The sequence below is a fragment of the Mauremys mutica genome, chromosome 17, assembly GCF_020497125.1.
Source record: "Mauremys mutica isolate MM-2020 ecotype Southern chromosome 17, ASM2049712v1, whole genome shotgun sequence".
NCBI classification, from domain to species: Eukaryota; Metazoa; Chordata; order Testudines; family Geoemydidae; genus Mauremys; species Mauremys mutica.
Window position 1 is genome coordinate 15,480,522 of NC_059088.1, and position 25,185 is coordinate 15,505,706.

A 25,185-nucleotide genomic window follows, 5' to 3' on the forward strand; every position below is an offset into this window, starting at 1 on the left:
ATATTATTCTCAAGCCTCCCCAGGAAAGGGGGTGAAGGGGCTTGGGGGGATTTTGGGGGAACAGGAACTCCAAGTGGTTCTTTCCCTTGAATCTTTGTCTAACTCACTTGGTGGTGGCAGCAGTACCCATCCAAGGACAAGGAAGGATTTGTGCCTTGGGGAAGTTTTTAATCTAAGCTGATAGAAATAAGCTTAGGGGGTCTTTCATGGAGGTCCCCACATCTGTACCCCAGAGTTCAGAGTGGGGAGGGAACCCTGACAAGAGTAAAACAAATGTATTTTGGGTTTGGATCCCATTGGGAGGTGGGTGTCTGGATGCTGGAGATAGGTAACTTGCTAAGCAGTTTTTAGTTAAAGTCTGCAGCTTTGGGGGTGTGGACCCAGACCTGGGTCTGTGTTGCCGCAGGCTTGCGTGTCTGGCTCAACAAGGCAGGGTTCTGGAGTCCCAAGCTGGCAGTAAAAAACAGGCTCAGAGGTAATTCCAGCACATCAAGTGACAGTCCCAAGGGGGTCTCTGTGACCGAACCCATCACAGCCCCTTCCTCCGACGTCCCGCCCTTGCCCCGCCCCTTCACCTGAGGCCACGCCCATGTACCACTCCTTTCTCTGAGGCTCCACCCTTGCCTCAGCCCTTCCCCCGAGTTCCCACCGTTGTTTGCCTTCTCCTGCCTACCCTGCACCACCCCTTCCCCCAGGCCCTGCCCCCACCCTGCCTCTCCCCCCCGACCCCGCCCTCATGCCACCCATTCACCCTGAGTCCCCACCCTCACGCCGCTTCTTTCGCCCAAGATCCCGCCCCCCCGCTTGCTCCTCTCTGCCCCTCCCCCCACCGCTCCCCCTTATGACAGGTATAAAGTGAGGGGATCTTGGCCCCCTGTCCGGCACCCCTGGGAGCGGGGGGTGGCAAGGCTCATTGTGAAGAATGGAGGAGTAGCTACTTTCGATGTAAACTGGAGCCTGGGACATGAATGAGTGGGATTGTATTCTGTGATTGGCTGACCGGGGGGGTGCCAGCCTCTTCCCACGGGGGTGGGGTGGGGTGGGTAAGGGGGGCTAGACAGAAAATTGTGGGGTGCTCCTCCCTCCTCGCCACACAGCCCTGCCTCTCTCTGTGGCCCTGCCTTCTCCTCTCCCTCCCCGCAGACTCTGCCCCCTAGGGAGGCCAGAAGCCAGAGCTGGGTAGGGACCAGCTGCCAAGGCCCCCCCCCAGCAAGTGTATATTGGCTTCTTTGTGTATGTAATCACCTATTTATTTCTTTAAGTAGCACCTTGCTTCTTTGCGGGCATTGGGGGGGGAGGGGCTTCTGCTGCTGCTTTTTTTTTTTTTAATTCTCCCAGTTGAGGCATCTGCTAAAAAAAAGCTTTGAAAGGCTGCTTGCTGCGTCATTTTTTCCTTTAGCTTTCGAGCCTCGGAGCCCCCTGCCCTCGGCAAACCCTCCCTGTCCAGCAGCAATCACCCAAGCTGATGCTTTTGTAAAACCACTTTATTATCCAATAACAAATGTTCTTCTGCCCCTCTGAGTTGGCAGCAACAAGGGCTGGGTTCAGTATCCAGGGGTTCCGTTTCAATAACACAATTCAAAACCGGCTCGAGCCCCCACCTAGTGACCTGGGACAATTACATACCACCCCCCCGGGCGCCTCTAGGAGGCAATACTTCCCCACTCGCAAGCACGGAGTCTGAGTGTAGCAAGATCCTTTTAATAAAGGAGGGAAACAACGCGGCATCACCATTGGAGAAACACCACAAACCGGATTATAACACAAACCGTAAGCAAAAAAAACCCCACCTCCAAGTACATTTGGCAGTGTCCTTTCCCCCTTAGGGTCTTAAGTCCAATCACCCCAAAGTCCAACAACCCAAAAGTCTCTGTCTCTGGTCAGTGCCACCCCAGAGTTCAACAGTTTATCTGCAGAGCTTTACCCCCCCCCCCAGCCTGGGTAGAAATGGGGGGGGGCACACACAGGGTGTTAAGGGGCACCTTACGTGGGCCAGGGCCGACTGCTCCGCTTCTCCGTGGAGTTCTGCTGCAGCCTTCACCACGACTGGCTCCACTCCTCCAGCTGACCCGTGAACCACATCAGCCTCCCCACAAACCACTCCACTCACTGTTCCAACATGCTGCAAACTGCTCTGCTCTGCCAGCTGCTTAGTGATAGATCTTCAGGCTCCCCACTAGTTAACACAACACTCAGTGATCTCAGCTCAGTAAGCTTAGCTCTTTTAGTGATTTCAGCTTGTAGTAGAGGAGCCCCAGTGCTGGTGCACTACTGGCCCAACATGAATTCAGCTCAGCAGTCTTTAGATGAATTCCTAAAGGATTCAAAATTAGCTCTGCTCTTCAACAGTGGAGAAAGGAGGAAGTGCAATTGGTGTTCTAGGCTCTTAAAGGCAGGCCCCTACTATCAGAAACATACACACAAGTCCCCAACCTCTCTCACTTCACTGGGTTTTGGCACCCATGTCCCTTGTCTAGCAAGTGCTACTTAATGGATAGTGAGACATCTCTGTCCTAACGCAGTCTCATAGCTCCTCATTCACATAATCAGGGTGACAACACTTTATTCCTCCTGCCCCAATAACAAAGAAATTGGGGATCCCAAAGCTGTCAAAATAACCATCCCACGCTGCCATGGGCTAAGCTAGGTGGGGTGGGTGTGCATATGCAAATACCTGAAATTCCTTTCCACACTCCCCATACTTCACCACCAGATGTCAGGGTAGAGCTCATCCTGACTGCTTACACAAGAAACAAAACGAAGGCAATTCCCTGACGAAAACTGTTAAAGCTAAGAAAGGGGCTGGAACTGAAAGAAAACAGCAGTGGGGTCGGTAACGACACCCCGCCCATGTCTGGCGCTTTCCGGGCAGAGATCTCCAAGTGCTACACACAGGAAGGCAGGATCATTACCCCTCTTGCACAGACAGGGAAACTGAGGCACGGAGCAGGGCTGTGAGTTGCCCATGGGCAGGCAGACCCCCAGATCGCCTCCCTCCCAGTTCTGTTCTTTATCTGCTAGGCTGACCTGCCTCCCGAAAGCCAACACTGCCTGGAAAATCGACGCTACAATTAAACTGCCCCAGAAATGCCCAGTTCCCGTGGCCGAAGTGGGGCCTGCCCTGGGGCTTGGCTCTGCTGCGAGGTGGAAGGAGGGCTGGGAGTCAGGATGCCTGGGTTCTCGTGGGTTTCCCCAGCTCATGGAGGAGGGTGAACACTGCCTGGGGCGTGAGCGGTGGACTTTTATCGAGATTCGGGTTGCAGCAGCGCGGAAGGGACTGTGGACAGCAGGGATCTCAGCCGTGCTCAGTTACAATAGTCCTTGGGGCTGTTATAATAGTCGCCATCGTCGTCCGAGGGGCAGGGAATCTCCCCGGCACATGGGATTTCCTGCCGGGGACACAGGAAGAGAGACAGATTGTGTGAAAGAGAGGACACTCCCCCAGCAGGAGACCTGTGTGTGATGTCTGCCTGTACCTGCAATAATGGGAGCAGGGCAGGGGAGTGGGATCCAGGACTCCTGGGTTCTCTCCCTGGCTCTGGGAGGAGAGTGGGGTCTAGTGGTTGGGGGAGGGGGAGCAGCTGGGAGCCAGGACTCTTGGGTTCTATCCCCAGCTTTGGGAGAGGAATGGGATCTAGTGGTTAGAGCAGCGGGGGTGGGTCTGTGAGCCTGGACTCCTGGGTTTCACCTTTACCACCCTGCAGAGCTGTGAACTGCAGTTACCTGGCGCACTAACAACGAGCATCCCCAACTGTATTTGGGGAGAGATCTCCCAGCCTCTGGACCTTTGTCAGCGCAGGATCTGGCTATTGGATGTGAAGGAAAATCTCCCCTCAGCCATTAGCAGGATGGGGTTTATGACACATGCTCAGGTAGTGCTGATTCTATGCAGCTGGGGGCAGGGTTTCACCCTGCTGGGCAGGGGGGCACAGGCTGCAGCTGCATACTCAACTCCAGCCAGTATGTGGGGGCAGTGGGGACCCAGGGGTTAACAGATTCCCCCAACTGACCTCATAGAGCGAGTCTCTCTGTGGGGCACTGGGGTCCTCTCTGCTGCCCCCTGGAGAAGGAGACACAATTATCCCCTTTCACTGTTTATTTTCCTTCTTTAAACATTTCCCCCCAAATTGTTCGTTTTTCCCTTCTGGCAACCCCCACCTCCCCCCCCCCCAACAAAGCAGGCTGCTTCTGCCAACCCTCACACACACAGTGCAGGGCTCAGCCCCTCCAGCAGGGGGCGGCAGGGACACACACACAGTGCAGGGCTCAGACCCTCCAGCAGGGGGTGGAGTCACACACACACAGTGCAGGGCTCAGCCCCTCCAGCAGGGGGTGGAGTCACACACACACAGTGCAGGGCTCAGCCCCTCCAGCAGGGGGCGGCAGGGACACACACACAGTGCAGGGCTCAGCCCCTCCAGCAGGGGGCGGCAGGGACACACACACAGTGCAGGGCTCAGACCCTCCAGCAGGGGGTGGAGTCACACACACACACACACACACACACACACACACACAGAGCAGTGGGTTGATTTCCTTTACACACCCACACTCCAGGTTTTCCATGATGCAGCCAGAGCCCACCCTTTTTTCTGCCCCTCCCCCAATTCCCTCCCGGGGGGTCCCTTACCCTGCAGACTTCCTCCCAGTTCTTTCCGTTGGCGGATTCTCCTGGCCAGACAATAAACCCCGAGGTTGCTCAGGAAGAAGAGCAGCAGGACCCCTGCTCCGAAGCCTGCCATGGGGCCAGGGCTCAGCTGGTACCAGTCACTGCCATCTGTGGAGGGGAGGGATGGAGAATAGGGTCATTAGCTCCAGTGTCATGCAGGGTGCAGTGGGGCAGGCACAGGGGAGATGGGGAGGTGGGACCTGGTTGAGGGTGCAGCATAGTCCTAGGAGGGATAATGAAGGCAAGTCTCAGTGGAGGGGGCAGGAAGGAAGCTGGATTTTCAACCAGGAGAATTTTCCTCCCAAGTGTTTATTGGACATTGGAGTTTCTTCCAGGTTCATAAAACCTACAATCTCCTCATATTACAATAGCATCGAGAAACCTCCGCTGAGATCAGGGCCCCATTGTGCTGAGTGCTGCCTGGACACAGAGACAGAGACAGCTCCTGTCCCTGCTGAGATCACAGACTCAGAGCGAGAGACAGACCCTGCCCCAAGTGAGACCAGAGGCCCCTTGTGCGGACAGCTGCACAGGCCAATGGAAGAAAAAATATGAATGATCACAAAAATGTGTGTGTTTCTGTTTTGCTGGGTCCAAAAAGTTTTGGGAATTTGGTATTTGAAACTTTTGTAAACTTTGAATCTACCCTTTTGTCAAAGATTGAATCAAACACGTCCTCCAAATTTTCATCCATTGTTTCATCTGCATTTTGATCAAATATGGTTCTGTTCAGCCATCATAATTGTCTGTTTCCCAAAAACCTAAACAATTTTGTTTGCCAACCTCCCCCAGCCCATTTTCTGTTTAAAAGATTATTTAACTTTAATTGATTATAATTTTCAACAATTGCCCCATGGGTGGTGGGTATCATAGGCCGGGGAAGGCTGTGCCTCCCCAAACAGCCAGGCATGGACCCACCCATTCTCCTCCCCCAGACTCCCTCCTGCCTGCTTCCAGTTCCCTTCCCACTCTTCCATGGCTGAGAGGCTGGGGCAGGCAGGCTGGGGCCGGTGCTCGTGAGGCCTGGGGCTGGGGCCGCTGGAGCTGGGGCCATGCAATGCTGCCTGGCGCCGGGGTTGGGGGCACTCTGGGACTGGAGGTGTATGGGGGGAGCCGGCGGCTGCAGGTGGCGGGCAGGGACACACACAGACACAGAGCAGGGCTCAGCTCCTCCAGCAGGGGGCAGCAGGAAAACACCCACCCACCCACCAGGGCTCTGGGCTCCGGCAGGGAAGGGAAGGGGTCGTTCTCGGGCAGCGAGGGAGGGGCCAGGGGCTAGGCTCCCCCAACAGGTCGTTCACCCAGCGCCCATGAATTGCTTTTTGAAAACACTGTAGGTAAAAATGGAAGAGAAAAATGTAATGAAAAGTCTGGCAAAGAGCTAATTTTGAGGGGGGCAAACAAGACATTTTTCCTGATGATTAAAAAATATTACATTTCAACTAAATGTACGTTATTTGAACGGATGTTTCTCGGCCTGATGGCAGGTTGATTTGCAATGTCATTCGGCCGCTAGATGGCTCTGTGTGCTGGACAGAGATACTGGAGCCTGGTCAACAAAGTGGACCCAGCTGGAGCACGAGCTGGGAGCTTGTTTATTTTGGTTGGCCTTGCAGAAGGATGGTGCTGGGGTGGCATGGCCTTGCAGAAGGACTGTGAGGGGTTCAGCTATGGTGCATGGGGGACTCTAAGCCATTCCCTGGCTATGTAATGTGTAATGTGCTATCAAAGGCACCCAGTACTTACACACAACAGTGATGGTGAGTGGCAGGGAGGTGGATTTCCCTAAGGTGTTGTGCACCTCACACTGATACTCTCCCCCATCAGCCACCTGGACACCCGGGAAAGCCAGTTCCGCCTGTGCCCACCCCAGTCGCTCGCCATCCTTGTACCAGGAGAAGCCCAATCCGCCATAGGCGCTGGTGTCCAGCCGGCACGTCAGGGACAGGGGTTCTCCCGTGCTGCGATGAGGGCCTGGGGTGGCCACCACATGCACCACAGGGGGGGCTGCAGAGGAAGCGGAATGAGATATGAGCTAATGATGCCCCCGTGGGACTGGAGCTTGGGGCTTTGGCGCAGCATGGCATGGGGCGGAGGGGCTCCATGGCTCCGCCCCCAGTGCTCTAGCCTCACTCCCATATCCAAGTGATGGTGTAAGGAGGGCCCCTGCCCCCTCCCATTTGTGAACCTGGTTCCACCCCCATGGCTGTGGCCCTGCCCCCTCCCCCCGGAACGTCAGTGACAGAAAGGTCCCCCAATCTGTGCTCTCCTGCTGTAGAGAAATCTTTGTATTAACTATCTCTATAAATCTTTATGATGTTGCATTGTGTTATTTTGTATTAAGTATCTTTCTATATTAAGTATCTTTATGACATTGCATCTTGCATGATGTTCTTTTGTATTTCATATGACTTGGCATTGTGCCTCTCTACTTTACTTGGCATTGTGCCTCTCTATTTTCATACAACTTTGTATTAGATCCCTATATAGAAAATTGGTAGAAAACTTTGTATCAAATGTTATAGCCCCTAAGGATAGTATAGTTAAAGTAAAAGAAACATGTCCCTTTTTGCTAGAAGTAGAATAAGATCTTCCCCCCACTCTGTAATCAATTGCCCTATTGACCGAATGAGGTGTGAATGAGTGAGGCTTGGAAGACCCCCACCTCCAGACAGCTACAACAGTTGCAGAGGGAATGGGAGTCAGAGCAAAGGACAATACAACTTGTCAAGTGGGCCCATCAAAGAAGAGCAGACATATTGACGGCCTCAGGGATTAGAAGCCAGCACCTTCTTTAGAAAACACCCTCTTTGAGCAGCATTGGGACAACACCCAGAGAAAAGCAGCACAAAGACCAACGGACACAGACCCAGATTTTGAATCTGGTCTAGATTTGCATAAGAGGGAAGCTGCTATAAATGTGAGGTGTCTTGCAGAAGGACCCCGGGTCTCGTCTTGTCACCATCGGAGCATCGATCCGGATCGGCAGAAGCCCGGCTCCGTCCCTCCCCAATCTAACGCACCTGGCCAGTGCAGTTAAGGGGAGCAACTCGTTGGTAACAACAGCAAGACGGAGTGTGTTTGTGTCTCTGTGTGTGTGTGTGTGAATGCATGACTGTGATATATATCTCATATGCATATCATAGAGTATTAATTGATACCTGTATTACTAATAAATGTGGCGTTTTGCCTTAATCCCCCTGAAAAGATCCTGTATAGTACTTTGAGTACAACACTGCTCCGCCCCCAGGGCTGTGGCCCCGCCCTGGCACTGGCTACTCACCAAGGATGGCCACATAGGTGGTGGGGGATATGGCCAGGTAGGCACGCCCTATGTCGGAGACCCACTTCATGCAGGTGTAATTGCCCCCGTGAGACAAGGCTGCCCCTTCAATCTGCAGAGAGGAGCTCCCGGGCAGGTCCTCGTAGTTGTGAATCCAGAAGTAGACCTGGTCCAGCGACCCGCTGTCCCCCACGCATCTCAGCGTGAACGAGTCGCCCTCCCTGATCGGGCCTGGGCCGTCCGTGTCCACCAGGACCTTCAGGGGGTGAGGCCGGCCTGAAAAGGCCATTGGAGATGGGTCAGAACCAGCGCCCCCTAGAGGGGAAAGACCCCGTGCCCCATTCCCTCCCCCTCTGGGCCAGCCAGTCCCGCACCCTGGGGCCAGATGGGAGCTGGCGCCCGCTAGAAAGATAAGGTCCCATACATAATGCTGCTCACCTGTGGCGGGGGGCTGGGACCCTTTGGGGAGGCACCTATTCCGGTAGCCCCGCACCCGGCACTCCAGCACTGCCCCCCGGTGCTGCCAGATGATGCGCATGCTCAGCCTGCTTTTGCTTTTCCCAGTTTCCTGCGAGATCTGTGTGCCGGCTTTGTCGTACCAATACAGGCCGGAGGAGGCGCAGCGCTCGGAGATGGAGCAGTCCGTGCTGCCGCTCAGGACTCCGGCGGTCCTAGACATGCTATGTTGGACCCTGCAGGGATGTTCTGTGCAGGGTGGGTGAGGGGGGAGCCAGTCACTGCTGGGGACACGGCCATGGGCACAGCCACCTCCAGTCACCAGCCACTGCCCCTTCTTTGAGAGCTTCCTCAAGACCAGGTGGGGATGTGACCTCCCCTCCCAGAGCTGGGAGAGAACCCAGGAGTCCTGGCTCCCAGCCCCCCCACCGCTGCTGTGACCACTAGATCCCACTCCCCTCCCAGAGCTAGGAGAGAACCCAGGAGTCCTGGCTTCCAGCCCCCCTGCTGTGACCACTAGATCCCACTCCCCTCCCAGAGCTGGGAGAAAACCCAGGAGTCCTGACTCCAGATTAGGCTTCCTCTAACCACCAGACTCCACTGTTTCTTCATAGCTCTGCAGAATGTGGTCATCTGATTTGAGTGAAATGTTATGAGAGGTGTACAGCAACCGTCCTTGGGGATGGCACGATAGGCGCTGAGGTGCAGCCACCTCTGGGGCAGGGCAGCTGGGGAGCAGCTGCACATAACGCCGCCCGGGGCCAGGCTGGGTTGTTTCTGCAAGAGGAGCCGGGGATTACCTGACACCGTGAGGCACACGGCTCGGGGACTTTTCCAGCTTTGGCTTTGGGTCTGGAACTCAAAGGAGTAGGCGCCCCCATCTCCCAGCGCCAGCGGGCTGAGGCGCAGGGTGCAGTTGTGCTGCAGGTCCCCCAGGAACTGGGCACGCTTGGCCCGGTCATAGCCCTGCCCGGCTGTTGCGGTGAGCCGCACAATTCTCTCCTTGTCCCGGCTCCAGGTCACGGCTCTGACGAGCTGCCCCTCGGGGTAGGTGTAAGAGCAAGGGATTGTCACGCATGAGCCGCTCCATCCAGCCAGGGGGCCCGCGGGCAGGGTCACCCCCCAGTCCTGGCAGCCAGCACCTGGAAGGGAAGAGCAGCACCCTGCTAGCTGCAGCACAGCGCCCCCTAGTCCTGCCCTGGGGCATTGGGGCCCTGCCAGAGGAGAGCCCCCACCCCGCTCCCTGCAGCACAGCGCCCCCTAGTGCCATTCTGGGGCATCGGGGCCAGCCCTGACTGCCAGAGGAGAGCCCCCACCCCGCTCTCTGCAGCACAGCGCCCCCTAGCGCTGCCCTGGGGCATCGGGGCCAGCCCTGACTGCCAGAGGAGAGCCCCCACCCCGCTCTCTGCAGCACAGCGCCCCCTAGCGCTGCCCTGGGGCATCGGGGCCAGCCCTGACTGCCAGAGGAGAGCCCCCACCCCGCTCTCTGCAGCACAGCGCCCCCTAGCGCTGCCCTGGGGCATCGGGGCCAGCCCTGACTGCCAGAGGAGAGCCCCCACCCCGCTCTCTGCAGCACAGCGCCCCTTAGAGGTTGCAACTGAATCCCAGACATTCCAGATGCCCCCTGCTGGATTCCAAGCATTGGCAGGTGGAGCCATCGCCATGGCAGAGTCTCCCCCAAATTCCTGGCTCCCTGTTCATCCCCATTACTGCCTCCCAGCCCCAGCACAACCAGAACCACTCACCGGTCAGGATGGAGAGGGCCAGCAGCAGCAGGGCCTCCATCTCCTCCAGGGTGAACACTGACGTGGAGCCTACAAGAAAAGGGGACCAGATTTGGGCCTGGGAAAGATTCCTGTGAAAAGGGGTTTAGCACAAAGGGTGTCCCAGAAAGGCTACGAGTTCCATAGCGAGGCTGGGTTGGGGGCTAAGGCAGGAGATCTCGGATCTAGTCACACCTGGAGCCCGATGGAGGAGTCGCATATTCAGTCTGTTGATTACTTCATAATTCCCAGTGATCCCGTGGAGGTTTGACAGGTTCGTGTCCCCAAGTCAGGCCCAGGATTATGGAAACTGGGGTTGAGCTGGCAGCCCTGATGGGCCCAGCTGTGACACTCGCACCTGAGGAATTATTAGCACATTTTGCAAAGTCACAAAGGCTCCAGCCCAGCGAGGTAGATAGAGAGGCGGCATCGTGTCCCTCTGAACCGTCCCACGCAGAACAACCCAGTATCTTCCTCCTCACCATCACCTTCCTCGTCGTCATCCCGGCCGTCACCCCGGCACCTCCCAAGGGCTACATCGCGCTCTCCTGCTGCCCGCAGGCTGGGATGCGATTTGTACATGACGTTACGCTGGGACCACCCTGCCTAATGCCAGTTCTGTAGGGGTGTCTCCCCTCTTCCTTATGTGTATCTCCTCCCACTACCAGTGATGGGGGCCCTTCTCCCATAGGTCATGGCTCCCGGGTGGTCAGACAGCTGCTGATGGTCCCATGCTAAACTATCCGCAAGCTGGTGTTAGCTCATGTTCCTGGTGTCGTTGTGGACAAAGCTCCCCCTTAAATGCTCTGTTCCCACGTCCCCAAAACTTAGGGGTCACCGTTAGGCCATTTATCTGTGCCAAAGTTCATAGGCCCCAAGCCTTATGCTAACTACTGACGCCAGCGTCTCGCAGGAGACAGGCCTGTGGGTTGCTTGCATTACTGTCCCATAAAATAAATGCTAAAGCTAGCTCTCTGGGCTAGCCACAGGGCCCCATGTGACCACGGGCAAGCCACGCCGCTCCATGCCTCAGTTTCCCCACCTGTACAAGGTGGATACAAATCTTACTTTTGTCTCTTTAGACTTCAAACGTTTTGTGGCAAGGACTGTCTCTGGCTGTGTGTGGGCAGCGCGTGGCACAACAGGACCCCAATTTCAGCTGGGGCAGGGACTGTCTCTGGCTGTGTGTCTGGGCCGCGCTTGGCACAAAGGGGCTCTGATCTCAGCTGGGTCATTAGACGTGACCGTAACACATGTGGTAAATTGTAATAACAACCGCGTGGTGTTTAGCTTTATCCAGCATCGCAGTTTCCTGCCTCACCGAGGAGAACTGAGAAGCTCCCAGCCCAGCTGCTTACTGCTGCGTTCATTGATCTGCCCATCTTAATGTCAGAAGGGACCATGGTGCCCACGCAGTCTGCCCAGCCTGGAGACCTCCCCCGAGGGATCCCAGCCTCCAGCCCAGATCTGATGGTCGAGGTAGAGAGGTGCTTTTAGAGACATCTCATCTCCAGAGAAAGACTCTGATGGCTGGAGACTCTGATGGCTGGGGCAGTGATTCCCAGGGTCAGTTCCCCTCCCTGGGAAAATCTGCCCCTTATTCCCAGTCTCAATTTCTCTGGCTCCATCCGCCAGCTGTTGGTTCTCGCTCTGCCCGTTCTGTTGGGTTAATGAGCCCTCTGCTCCCTGAAACCTCCCCCGCACCAGCAGGGAGGTGCTGACAGACGGGGATCTAGTCCCCTCTGAGCCTTCTCCAGGTTAAACTCACTAGAGCGAGCGTCTGCAGTGCTTGGCTCTCTGGCAGGTTTTCCAGCCCTCGGATCATCCCTTTGCTCTTCTCTGACACCTCCCCCATTTCCGGACACCTTGTTTGGCGTGTGGCCCCCCAGAGATGGGCACAGTCTCCCCAATGTCATGTCGAGCGGGGATCCCAGCTCCTACTCGCTATTTCCCTGTGTCTCCAGCCCAGGGTCACGCTCACCCTCTTAGCCAGAGCATCGCCCAGGGAGCTCATGGGCCATCTGGCTCCACCAGGACACCTGGGTCCTTCCCAGAGTCGCTGCTGAGCAGGGTACAGCCCCCCAGCCTGGACATGATGGGCTCACCCAGCATCTCAGGAGGCTGGCTTCCCCGCTGTGATACACAGTTCCTCTAGCTGGGGCCTTCTCTCTCTCCCCTACTGGGGCCAGAGGTGTCTCGGAAGATTTGATGTGATGCAACAATTCTAAGAACAGGATCTCCTAGAGAAGGCGGAAGAGGCCAGCGATTATCTGCTGTCTGGAGCTTGCTAGTGGTGAAAGCAGGCCTCCTGGGTTCTTTATCCAGCTTTGGGAAGGGCGCGGGGTCTGCAGGTTAGGGCAGCGGCGGGGCCTGGGAGCCAGGACTCCTGGGTTCTCTTTCTGGCTCTGGGAGGGGAGTGGGGTCTTGTGGTTAGAGCAGGGGGGATGGGTAGTCAGGACTTTGGGTTCTATCTCTAGCTTTGGGATGAGAGTGGGGGTCCAATGGGTTAGAGCAGGGGGGACTTGGAGTCAGGACTCCTGGGTTCTATTCTTGGCTTGGAGAGAATTGTGGGATCTAATGGTTAGATTGGGGGAGGGGGCAGGGGCTTGTCCCTTGTAGGCGGCTGGGTGGAGTGAACTGTGAGCATCTCAGACCTGTTCCTAACAAACATGTCTGAAGTACAAAATCCACACCCCAGATGGCATTAACCAGCCCCTCGCTGGCTGAACAGGCCATACGGACTGAGCTCTCCTCTGCTCCCGAGAGGGGAGGTAGGCATTAGCGGGGGAAGACATGAGTATGGGGTACAGAATGGCTCAGCAAAGACCCCATGGGGAATTCAGTCTCCATGGCACATGAGCCATGCCTTATATTTGTTCTGCCAGAAGCCTCCAGGTGGTGCTATTACAATTTGTCCTTAGTGTGCAAGCAACTGTTCAGGCTTTGGAAGAAATTTGTTTTTCGTTTTTGCATTTTAGTTCTCTCTGGGGTGCTCGCTGCCTCAATCCCTCAGTCTATGGAGAGTTATTTGCTCCCTGGGAACCTGGCCTTGGTGGTTTCTGCTGAGAGTCCCCACAGAGTTCCCTGGATGCTGTTTGCGACCTCGTCTGTCCAGGACTGGTGCATGTACAACAAAGAAACAACAGCAAAGAATCCTGTGGCACCTTATAGACTAACAGACATTTTAGAGCATGAGCTTTCGTGGGTGAATACCCACTTCGTCGGATGCAAGTAGTGGAAATTTCCAGGGGCAGGTATATATATGCAAGCAAGAAGCAAGCTAGAGATAACGAGGTTAGTTCAATCAGGGAGGATGAGGCCCTGTTCTAGCAGTTGAGGTGTGAAAACCAAGGGAGGAGAAACTGGTTCTGTAGTTGGCAAGGCATTCACAGTCTTTGTTTTATCCTGAGCTGATGGTGTCAAATTTGCAGATACTTAACAAAGAAACAAGTTGCACTGAGAATATACCCAGCTGCCATGGTGCTAATTTCTCCTCCTTTGGGTAACTGACCTATTGGATTCTGGATTCTGCTCCCACTTCCCAGAGGGGCAGCGGTATTCCTGTGTTTGCGCAGCTCCTAGCACACTGGGGTGCTTGCCCGGGCTTGGGGCTCAGCACTACTACAGTGCAAATAATAAACCTACAAGATCTTATATTTAAAAGTTCAATTACTCCTTCATCCAAACACCATATAACCCAGTTACCAGCTACACACATGCTGCGTGGGGACGGCTCCCCTGGCACTGAGATGCCAACCTCCTCTGGAGTGGTGCAGCCGGGAAACACCGCACATAACACCAGACAGGGACGGCTCACCCAGTGCTAAGATGCAGCCATCTCTGGGGTGGAGCAGCTGGGTAAGAGCCACACATAATACCACACAGGGATGATTCACCGGGTGCTGAGATGCAGCCGCCTCTGGCACAGGGCAGCCGGGCAACAGTCGCACATAATGCCCCATGGGTATGGCTCGCCCAGCGCTAAGATGCAGCCACCTCTGGGGTGGGGCAACTGATATAACTTAGATAATTTTTCATATCTTAGCTCATAGAGCAGAAGAGCAACACCTTCCATTTCAGTTGAAGCTGCTTTGAGACTCTAAACACAGACTCTGTCTCCCCCCCGCCCTCCTTCCCCCCGCACACACACAGACACACAACCACACTCCAAACACAATCATGGAAGTTCATAGAATCATAGAATCATAGAATATCAGGCAGGGGTGGCTCTAGGAATTTTGCTGCCCCAAGCACGGCAGGCCGGCTGCCTCCGGCGGTTTGCCTGCGGAGGGTCCGCGGGGCCCGCCGCCGTGGGACCAGCGGACCCTCCGCAGGCAAGCCACGGAAGGCAACCTGTCTGCCGCCCTCGCGGCGCCGGCAGAGCGCCCCCTGTGGCTTGCCACCCCAAGCACGCGCTTGGCGTGCTGGGGCCTGGAGCCGCCCCTGATATCAGGGTTGGAAGGGACCTCAGGAGGTATCTAGCCCAACCCCCTGCTCAAAGCAGGACCAATTCCCGGGAGTGTGAGATCTCAGGAGCACAGCACTTACCCTGGCCCTGGGAGTGCGTTAGCCTCTGGGAGCCCCGTCTGATCTCAACGCAGACAAGGGAGGCAATGGGCTATGGCAGATAACCCGCTACCGTGTGCTGGGCTGGAGGGGCCGGGACTCAGGGGAGGAAAAGGAACTGTGATAAAGACTTCCTGGCTCTTAATGGCACCAGGCCTGATCTTCACATGTCAAGAAAAGCCAGTGGTGAGAGGCGGGGGGGTAGGGGTTGGGCAGACTGGGAACCAGGACTCCTGGTTCCAGTCTGAGCTTTCAGAGCAGAGTGGGGTCTAGTGGTTACAGCAGCGGGCTAGGATCCAGGATTCCTGGATTCTATCCCAGCTCTAGGAGGGGAGTGGGGTCTAGTGGTTAGTACGTGCGGGGGTGGGAGTCTGGACTTCTGGGTTCTATCCCTGGTTCTAGGCGGGCAGTGGGGTCTGGTGGTTAGAGCAGAGGGTGGAACTAGGAGTCAGGATTGGAAGGATTGCAGAGGCTGGTTTGGAAATGTCACAAGTGAGCGCTAGAAGCCGGCCCCCTGGGCAGGGCGGTGGCGGGTGTCCACGGTGAATGAGTGAGGACTAGCTGGGCGAGTTACGAGCGCCTGGCACACGCTGGCTGCTCTGCTTCTCCTGCAGCCTTGTGGGTGTCCCCTCTGCCCCGAGCAGCCACAAATGTAAATCTTTGCCAGGCCCAGGGAGAGGGATAGCTCAGTGGTTTGAGCATTGGCCTGTTAAACCCAGGGTTGTGAGTTCAGCCCTTGAGGGGGCCCTTTGGGGATCTAGTTGGGGATTGGTCCTGCTTTGAGCAGGGGGTTGGACTAGATGATCTCCTGAGGTCCCTTCCAACCCTGAGATTCTATGATTCAGTTCACACCTAGACCCCCTGTTCTGCCTGCTGCTTTGCAGAATGTGGTCTGGTCCTTGGGCCTGCCATTCCAGGCTTCCAGTGCCGCAGGCCTAGTTGACATCTGGCTGTGTTTCTCTCCCCCTGGGAGAAGTTAAGCCCTTCATGCCCAACAGGGAGCTTTACACCCAAGCAAGTGGGGAAACTGAGTCATCAAATTATTACAACCCCGGCCATTCTCTACCAATCTCCTCCCTAGGAAGGAGATTTGGGGGCACAGAGGGCTCTTTAACCCAGCTGACAAGGCAGAGCGAGGATGAAGCCAGACAAATCCAGACCAGAAATAAGGAGCAGGTTTTCCCCAGGGATGGAGCAGATTCTGCAGCCCTTGGAGTCTTTGCATTGAGATTGGGCACCTGCCTCCCTCTAAAAGCTCTGCTCTAGCTCAGCTACCAGATATGGGCTTGAAATCTATAATGGGCGTGGCGTTGACAGCACACATGCAAGAGGGCAGAGGGGCAGAGTTGGGGGTGTTCTATCTCAACCAGCAGATCTGTGCTGGAGGCAGGGGGTGGTGTAGTCTGGATGCTCATAATGGCCCCTTCTGGCCTTAGAACCTGTAACTCTCTGAGTCTGGCCTTCCAGCCCATCCCCTCTCCCCTCCTGCTTCTAACCACTGGGCTTTATCGTCTCCTAAACAGCAAGTCTCTCATTGTTGAGGGGCAGAAAATTCCTCTCAGTTCCGTTCCCTCAACTCTCCAGGGCGGGAGGCTGCAGAAACACATGAGGAGGGATTATTTTTATTGACCTTGTCCCCACTGTCTCCATGATGAGTGTCAGCGGTGGGATCAGCCCAGACAACCAGCTGCTCTCCCAGCTCTGGGGGTAGTTGAGAGCTGCTCTTAGATCTCACCTCCTGGCAGCTTTCCCTAGTCTGGGCCTACAAATGTCACATCTAGGGAACACCAGGGGCTCTTGGTGTCTGCAAGGTGGATCAGAACAGCTTCAATGGGAAACAAAGTATCAGAGAGTGTTTTTCGGAGCTGACTTACGCATCCCACCTCAGCAGTGGGAGCACGGGCAGGAAGAGGCAGGGCGGAGCAAGGGCGGGGGCTTGGAGGAAGGGGTCAAATTGGGGCAGGGTGGGGGCAGAGCACAGGGGCTGGCTGTGGGATGGGACTGGTCGCTGGAGCCAGCGCTGCATACGCAGCACGCAGCTGCCTAGGGCACCACAAAATTTGGTGCCCCAAATTACGTGGTGCCCTCTGCAGCAGCGTATTCTGCGTATGCCTAAGGACGGCCCTGGGGCCCTGATCCCAGCTCGGACAGGGCCTGTCTCCCACAGTGTGTCTGGGCAGCGCCTGGCACAACAGGGCCCTGATCCCAGCTGGGGCAGGGACTGTCTCTCGCTGTGTTTGTGCAGATTCGCCGGGCTGAAGTTTCCACGCTCACAACTCTCACCTAAAGCATTAGAGGAATTCTCAAAAAACAAGCAGCTGAGGCCCCTGCGCCGGCCTCATCTCGAAGTGGAGCACCAGGCGGTGGTGACTTTCTCTGCTCTTCCAGTACTCGTAGCTGAAGGCTGGCCGTCTCCGGTTGCATCTGGTGAGCTTTCTCCTCAGCCGCTATACGCTCCACGTGCCTTCTATGAGCCAGCCATTCTCTCAGCAGCTTCTCTCTCGTTCAGCAGCCCTTTCCTTGGCTTCCTTTTCCGTATCAGCGTCTTTGGCTTTTCCAGCAATTGAAGATGTTAGGCCTGAAAGAAAAGTTGCACAAAACCGTTATGCCAGCCTGACCGACGTCAGGCTAACAGGGTTTCTGGGTAGTCCCTGAGTGGAAAAACACCGAGAAGCATACTCACAAAGAGCTGGGAAAAAAGGAGATAAGAAAAGAGCTGCATTCTTGTACCAGATGTGCTGTGCTGAGAACAGTTTGTTTAAAGAACTTCACATTCGAGTTCTTTCAGATGGCATTCACCCAAGAGTTCTGAAAAAACTCAAATGTGAAGTTGCAGAACTATTAACTAAGGTTTGTAACCTGTCCTTTAAATCAGCTTCGGTACCCAATGACTGGAAATTAGCTAATGTAACGCCAATATTTAAAAAGGGCTCTAGAGGTGATCCCGGCAATTACAGACCGGTAAGTCTAACGTCGGTACCGGGCAAATTAGTTGAAACAATAGTTAAGAATAAAATTGTCAGACACATAGAAAAACATAAACGGTTGAGCAATAGTCAACATGGTTTCTGTAAAGGGAAATCGTGTCTTACTAATCTATTAGAGTTCTTTGAAGGGGTCAACAAACATGTGGACAAGGGGGATCCGGTGGACATAGTGTACTTAGATTTCCAGAAAGCCTTTGACAAGGTCCCTCACCAAAGGCTCTTACGTAAATTAAGCTGTCATGGGATAAAAGGGAAGGTCCTTTCATGGACTGAGAACTGGTTAAAGGACAGGGAACAAAGGGTAGGAATTAATGGTAAATTCTCAGAATGGAGAGGGGTAACTAGTGGTGTTCCCCAAGGGTCAGTCCTAGGACCAATCCTATTCAATTTATTCATAAATGATCTGGAGAAAGGGGTAAACAGTGAGGTGGCAAAGTTTGCAGATGATACTAAACTACTCAAGATAGTTAAGACCAAAGCAGATTGTGAAGAACTTCAAAAAGATCTCACAAAACTAAGTGATTGGGCAACAAAATGGCAAATGAAATTTAATGTGGATAAATGTAAAGTAATGCACATTGGAAAAAATAACCCCAACTATACATACAATATGATGGGGGCTAATTTAGCTACAACGAGTCAGGAAAAAGATCTTGGAGTCATCGTGGATAGTTCTCTGAAGACGTCCACGCAGTGTGCATAGGCGGTCAAAAAAGCAAACAGGATGTTAGGAATCATTAAAAAGGGGATAGAGAATAAGACTGAGAATATATTATTGCCCTTATATAAATCCATGGTACGCCCACATCTCGAATACTGTGTACAGATGTAGTCTCCTCACCTCAAAAAAGATATTCTAGCACTAGAAAAGGTTCAGAAAAGGGCAACTAAAATGATTAGGGGTTTAGAGAGGGTCCCATACGAGGAAAGATTAAAGAGGCTAGGACTCTTCAGCTTGGAAAAGAGGAGACTAAGGGGGGATATGATAGAGGTATATAAAATCATGAGTGATGCTGAGAAAGTGGATAAGGAAAAGTTATTTACTTATTCCCATAATACAAGAACTAGGAGTCACCAAATGAAATTAATAGGCAGCAGGTTTAAAACAAATAAAAGGAAGTTCTTCTTCACGCAGTGCACAGTCAACCTGTGGAACTCCTTACCTGAGGAGGTTGTGAAGGCTAGGACTATAACAATGTTTAAAAGGGGACTGGATAAATTAATGGTGGCTAAGTCCATAAATGGCTATTAGCTAGGATGGGTAAGAATGATGTCCCTAGCCTCTGTTCATCAGAGGATGGAGATGGATGGCAGGAGAGAGATCACTTGATCATTGCCTATTAGGTTCACTCCCTCTGGGGCACCTGGCATTGGCCACTGTCGGTAGACAGATACTGGGCTAGATGGACCTTTGGTCTGACCCGGTACGGCCGTTCTTATGTTCTTATGTTCTGTTCTTATGTAAAGAACAGATAAGGAGCCTCCCTGTCTTCATTCCCTGGTTCTGTTCTATGTCTGTTCTTAACTCCTCCTGTTTCCTAATTTCTGATGCTCGTCGCCATGCTAATAAGAGGTTGTTAAGATGTCATTAATCAGTTAAGATGTCATTAATCATTTAATGCTGTAAAATATAGGGGAATAGGTACGCATGTATACTAAAAGTTTCTAGTTGTTAGGAAAAGGGGGTGGGTTGCTTAAATGAATAATCTGTGACGCGACGGACCTGTCTATATAAACTTATACTAGTTGTAAAGACGAAGCTGGTTCTCTCTGAAGACAGGCTGCTCTCTTTTGTTGAGTGCACCCTTCCATAAAGAGCTTTTGATCGGAGCTTGCTGATGTTGCCTGTCTCTCCGCGGTCAGACAACGAACCTCACCAGCTGGGTTCGGGTCCCAAATGACAAAGAGCTGCTCATTTCTGTTCATACTCAAGTTGCAGTTTATTTGCTGCCTGCTGCATTCTAATTGCTGCTGCAGTTTCTGTAGTGTCAGGTAAGGGCCGTGCTCCTGCCTCCTGATCACTGGCCATTAACAGATCTCTCAGTTCTTGATTTGTAGTTTTCTTTTTAAAGCTTATCTCCTTTTCTGAACACACTAATCTTCCAGGGCTTTTCTGTGAAGGCTTTTCTCACCTGATCTTTGCTCACCCATTGCAACTGCTCTTTAACCAACCAAACTCTCAATACCAAAATTACAATTTGGATAGCGTGGGATTCTGATCCAAAGCTTCATTGATCTGGTTCTGTGGATCCTTGCACGACTATGCCACTGTAACAAAGCGGCCTTTGGCGGGACGCTACTGAGAGTATCAATTCAGAACAAGTTGCAGCCCAAGGCTGGGTTTCCTTCACTACTAAGGCACAGCAAACCAGCCCAACAGAGAGCACTTCGGTCTCACCCCACTGGCTAACCACAATTCACACAAGCAATTTCCTCAGACACTCCAGTTTCCCAGTATCACCACCAGTGCAACTCCTTATGGGGATGACTGGTTATGAAAACCAACACCCCAGTAAAAGAAAAGAGGTTCTCCCAATCCCAAAGGACCAAGCCCCAGACCCAGGTCAATATACCAGTCAGATCTTACCCACCAATCACACTGTTGCCAATCCTTTAGAATCTAAAATCTAAAGGTTTATTTATAAAAAGAAAAAATATAGATGAGAGTTAAAACGGGTTAAATGGAATCAAATACGTACAACAATTGCAAAGTTTTCAGTTCACACTTGATGGGATAAGTGCTGGTTTAAACCAATCAAGTCTTCGGAGTACAAACATCCCAGCTTGGATGGGTCATTCAGTCCTTTGTTCAGAGCTTCAGTTTTAAGTACAGTTTCTCCTTTTATATGCTCTGCTATGTGGAAGGACACCCCTTTGTTCTTACCGTAGAAAATCACAGCAGCAAGATGGAGTTTGGAGTCACATGGATAAGTCACACGTCCATGCATGACTCAGTTTGTAGGCAGCAGCCATTGCTCACATGCTACTTTAAAGGTTCCCAGGAAAGCTCCTCAGATGTGGATTGGAGTCTCCCAAGGTCCATTGTCAGTTAAGTGTTTCTTGATTGGGCACTTACTCAGAATAAGTCCTTTCTCAAGAAGCTGACCAAATGCTTCACTGATGTGACTTAGAATGAAACACATTGAGATACAAGTGCATAGCCAATATTCATAATTTCAAATACAAAAATGATACACACATACAGACAGCATCATCATAACCAGCAAATTGATTAGGGGGCTGGAGCACATGACTTATGAGGAGAGGCTGAGGGAACTGGGATTGTTTAGTCTGCAGAAGAGAAGAATGAGGGGGGATTTGATAGCTGCTTTCAACTACCTGAAAGGGGGTTCCAAAGAGGATGGATCTAGACTGTTCTCAGTGGTAGAAGATGACAGAACAAGCAGTAATGGTCTCAAGTTGCAGAGGGGGAGGTCTAGGTTGGATATTAGGAAAAACTTTTTCACTAGTAGGGTGGTGAAGAACTGGAATGGGTTCCCTAGGGAGGTAGTGGAATCTCCTTCCTTAGAGGTTTTTAAGGTCAGGCTTGACAAAGCCCTGGCTGGGATGATTTAGTTGGGTTTGGTCCTGCTTTGAGCAGGGGGTTGGACTAGATGACCTCCTGAGGTCCCTTCCAACCCTGAGATTCTATGATTCTATGAAATTACAACCTTTTCCTAGACACCTCACTTGACTCCCCTTTGTACAAGATTTGGCACAACTATAGGCCCTTGGTTGCAACAATGATCTATACAGTCACAGTTCATGTCAATAACGTCACACCCTCAACATAGGGCAGGGAGCTCTATCCATTCTAATTCCAGTTGGCCTACCCAAAGGAACCCTAACTCCAAGTGCTCTACCCATAGGTACCCTAACCCTAAATCCAGATGGCCTACCATTATGAACCCTAATCCTAGGGCGGGGAGTCCTAGCCACAGGAACCCTAACTGCAAATGACCTACCCATAGGAACCCTAACCCTAAGATGGGGAGCCCTACCCATAGGAACCATAACCCTAACTCCAACTGGCCTATCCATAGGAACCCTCACCCTAAGGCCAGGAGCCCTCCCCATAGGAACCTGCACCCTAACTCCAAATGGCCTAGCCATAAGAACTGAACAGGGTCAGATGGAGACTTTGGGGCCAGGTCCATAGCTGGGTACGTTGCCTTAGCTCTGCGCTATGCCAGCCCCGTCATCATCTAACCCTGCCCGGGTGAAGAGCCCTGTGGTCTGGGTTTCCTGGTCTGCCGCCAGGGCTCTGGGGAGTATTGCTCAGAGCACAGAGCATCGTTCCTACTCTGGGTCATGTCTGCAATGCCCAGGACTAGGGAAACGGCCTGGGCCTAATGAACACTTGGGAGAAAAACACTCGGCTAAAACCCAGGTGCTGGGCAGACGGGCTGAGAAAAGTCCCAACGCTTCATCCCTGGGGCTCCCAAGCAGCCTCCAGAACAACCAGGGGGTGCCTGGCGTCTCTAAGCTCAAAGATAAGCAGGAAACAAGCCTCTTTTGGAGCAGGGAAGTTTCCGGGCAGAAAAGAAAAGCACAAAAATGGCACAACACAAGTTTTCCTGTTATGGGTCGTCCCCCCTCCAGCCATAATAATAATGATTCCCAGCTCTTAGCAGCAGCAGCTCGCAAGGCCAAGGTCCCCAGCAGGCCGGTGGCAGCTCCTGGTCTATCTACTAGGGAACGCTGCCTCTTTTTACAATGAGGGAGTGGGACTCCAAGCCACTCAGCAGCTGGCGGAAGCAGCCTGGCTGCCTTAGGCTTGTGAGGTTCAACCCGCCTGGGTTTCCCAGACGTAGCCGAGCTCCCGCCGGTGTCCTTTAGCCCATGGTCCCAGGGGCGTCTGCGGTACATCGAGTTCAGCAGGAAGCAGAGGTTTAACCATCAGGATGTTATACCAATATAATAAAACCCAGCAGGATCTTATTAAAGGGGACAAGACGTTTGTCACATTTATTGTAAATACCATAATAAAACAAAAGATAACAGTAAACAACGTTGTTTTACTACTTATTTCTATTACTACTTATTTCTTTTATACACACACACACACACATATATACATATATATATATGCATTCATTCACACAATCATTCACACAATCATTCATTCAGGTTCTGTATAGATGTTATAGTTACCAGCCTAGACGTTGCTCATGGCAAGTTACTGGCCAGGTATCTTGGTCATGAGGATGAAGCCAAGTCTGTGTCAGATGCACCTGATGCTCCTGTAGGCTGGCAGCAGAACCATAGACTCAAAGTCCTTAGTCTTCAGAGTCCAGTTTTATAGGAATTTATTCCTATGTCAGTCCATGAGAGTTGCTTCATTCTGCTGTTGCTAAATCAATCAGCAGGTGGCTGGCTTCATGTTATCAGATGTTTGTTTTTCCTTCCTTTGAGGTGTGGTGGGGTGGATTCCAGTTTGCCCTCCAGGGGGTCATCTGGTTGATCCCACTTGACACCTTCTTCAGCCAACACTGAATTTTTTAGGCTGGTAACTCCCTAACCATTCATTCATTATTTAAACTAGGCACTCATTCACATACATTTTCTATCTTAATCACATCTATTTCACTGTCTCTTTACCTTTTGGGGTGTTACCAATTTATGTGAGACTCCCTGTCTTTTAACAATCAAAAATAAAGTGAGATGAAAACTTACAGAGGGTGGGGGTTTTTATCTATATACTATAACAGCTACTGTTTTGGCTTACTTAGAGTTAATTAAAATGTTTAACAAGTTTTATACAAAGTATTTCTCTGAGCAGGCTTCACACAGACACAGCTGGTGGCTTGCAGGTTAGAGGCTAAATGTTGGGAATCACATTCACTTCTAATATAAACCTTCAGTTATAAAGTATCATTTAACAATAAATCATTTCTAACAATAAATCATTTTTTATATAAACCATGTCTAATATAAACCTTCTTTAATATCCCTACAAGGATCCCCACTGACTCCCGGGCCCCGGCTCACAGTCTGGGCACCGGCTGGGAGTCTGTCACCCTGCCAGCCCCACAGCTCTCCACAGGGGCTCCCAGCTGATTTGCTAAGGTCAGAAAAGCCAAGGTAGGAAAGGAAATGGTACGTGGGCCCCCGCTGAGCCCTGCCTGCTGCTTTGCAGGAGCATCGGCCAGCCTGGCCTGCATGCCTAGCTACGTACCTGTGCACAGCGATCAGACTGATTTCCTTCCGGCCAGACAATGCAACAAGAAAGGGACACAGGCAACTTCAATTTAGCCCTGACTTGTCACTCGCTGAGAGGCACCGTGAGCTAAGGGGTACTGCACTAAGATGGGACTCAGGACTCCAGGGTTCAACTGTGTGACCTCAGCCAAGTTACTTCTTCCCCTCCCCCCACTTTGTGCCTCAGTTTCCCCTCAAACCCAGTTTCTGTCTCATCTGTTCAGATTGCAAGTTCTTTGGGGCAGGGACTGTCTCTCACTCTGTGTCTGAGCAGCACTTGGCACAACGGGGCCCTGATCTCAGCCGGACCAGAGACTGTCTCTCACTGTGTCTGGGCATTTCAAATGAATGATGCAGGTTTACTAACCTTAAATCTCCAGGCCATATCTGCACCATATCCGCAGCAAAGGAGAAAAAAAAAGAGGTCTTATGGGGACCGTATTGGTAGGCTCAGGTCTTGACATGTCCATCTGGAGTTCAGCAGATATCAAAAATCTCAATGTGAAAATAAACAGCATAGTTAATGGCGTAGGTAAGGCCGTCAAAACGGGAGGAGGCATTAGCAGCCCGTTGCTGGATCAACACGCAATTACCAAGGGTTCAGTTCAATTGCTCCAGGGTGCAGCCACCTAAATTCTACTATCCTGTCAGTTATTAACAGCCTGGAGAAGAATGACGGTTCACTGACAGCTGCCTGCGTGGGTTATGGCGAGAGAGTCATTGAAATCATCAAGCAAAGCTTGTTACCATTAAAATTACAAGATTGGCCCTTTCAAAACAAATACAGGAGCAGGGAGTAAATACTATTGGGCCAGTGCTTTTACAATTTGCTAAATTTGCTAAGGTTTCAAGTTTGGATCCTAATGACAGTAAAAGCCTTCGCATCATGATGGCCATCCCAAGGTGGATGCAAGATCCAGTCAAAGTTTACGATGCCAACAGCGTGGGGACTTTGGTAAGTAATACTTATGTGCAGCACTATCCACGGTGCGCCTGGTAACTGAAAGTGGCTTAGAAATTAATCAGGCTTCTTGTACAAAAGTGGTTTGAGCCTTGGCCTGCTCAACCCAGGGTTGTGAGTTCGATCCTTGAGGGGAGCAGTTAGGGATTTGGGGCAAAAATCTGTCTGGAGCTTGGTCCTGCTTTGAGCAGGGGGCTGGACTAAATGACCTCCTAGTCCCTTCCAACCCTGATATTCTATGATGGTGGTTGTGTGAATGCTGTGCTACAGTTGGCAGCAACAACACAAAAAGAGGCTGG

General features: G+C 52.4%; 1 protein-coding gene across 1 annotated transcript; it reads right to left on the reverse strand.

Moving 5' to 3' along the window:
• Positions 1 to 2,285: 2,285 nt before the first annotated feature.
• Positions 2,286 to 14,769, reverse strand: LOC123351986 (sialoadhesin-like). Its single transcript, XM_044991670.1, has 9 exons — positions 14,720 to 14,769; positions 10,154 to 10,222; positions 9,209 to 9,550; positions 8,391 to 8,657; positions 7,953 to 8,228; positions 6,416 to 6,676; positions 4,631 to 4,777; positions 4,011 to 4,060; positions 2,286 to 3,389 (listed from the first exon to the last, which is right to left on the reverse strand). The coding sequence occupies exons 2-9, from the start codon at positions 10,191 to 10,193 to the stop codon at positions 3,306 to 3,308; spliced, it is 1,467 nt and encodes a 488-aa protein (XP_044847605.1). The 5' UTR covers positions 10,194 to 10,222; positions 14,720 to 14,769; the 3' UTR covers positions 2,286 to 3,305.
• Between the last annotated feature and the right edge of the window lie 10,416 nt (positions 14,770 to 25,185).

Coding starts and splice junctions, on each gene's coding strand:
- LOC123351986 (XM_044991670.1), bottom strand. CDS start 10,193: ATGGAGGCCCTGCTGCTGCTGGCCCTCTCCATCCTGACCG. Junction 4,061..4,630: donor ACTGGGAGGAAGTCTGCAGG/GTAAGGGACCCC, acceptor CTCCTTCTCCAG/GGGGCAGCAGAGAGGACCCC. Junction 3,390..4,010: donor AGAGAGACTCGCTCTATGAG/GTCAGTTGGGGG, acceptor TGTCCCCGGCAG/GAAATCCCATGTGCCGGGGA.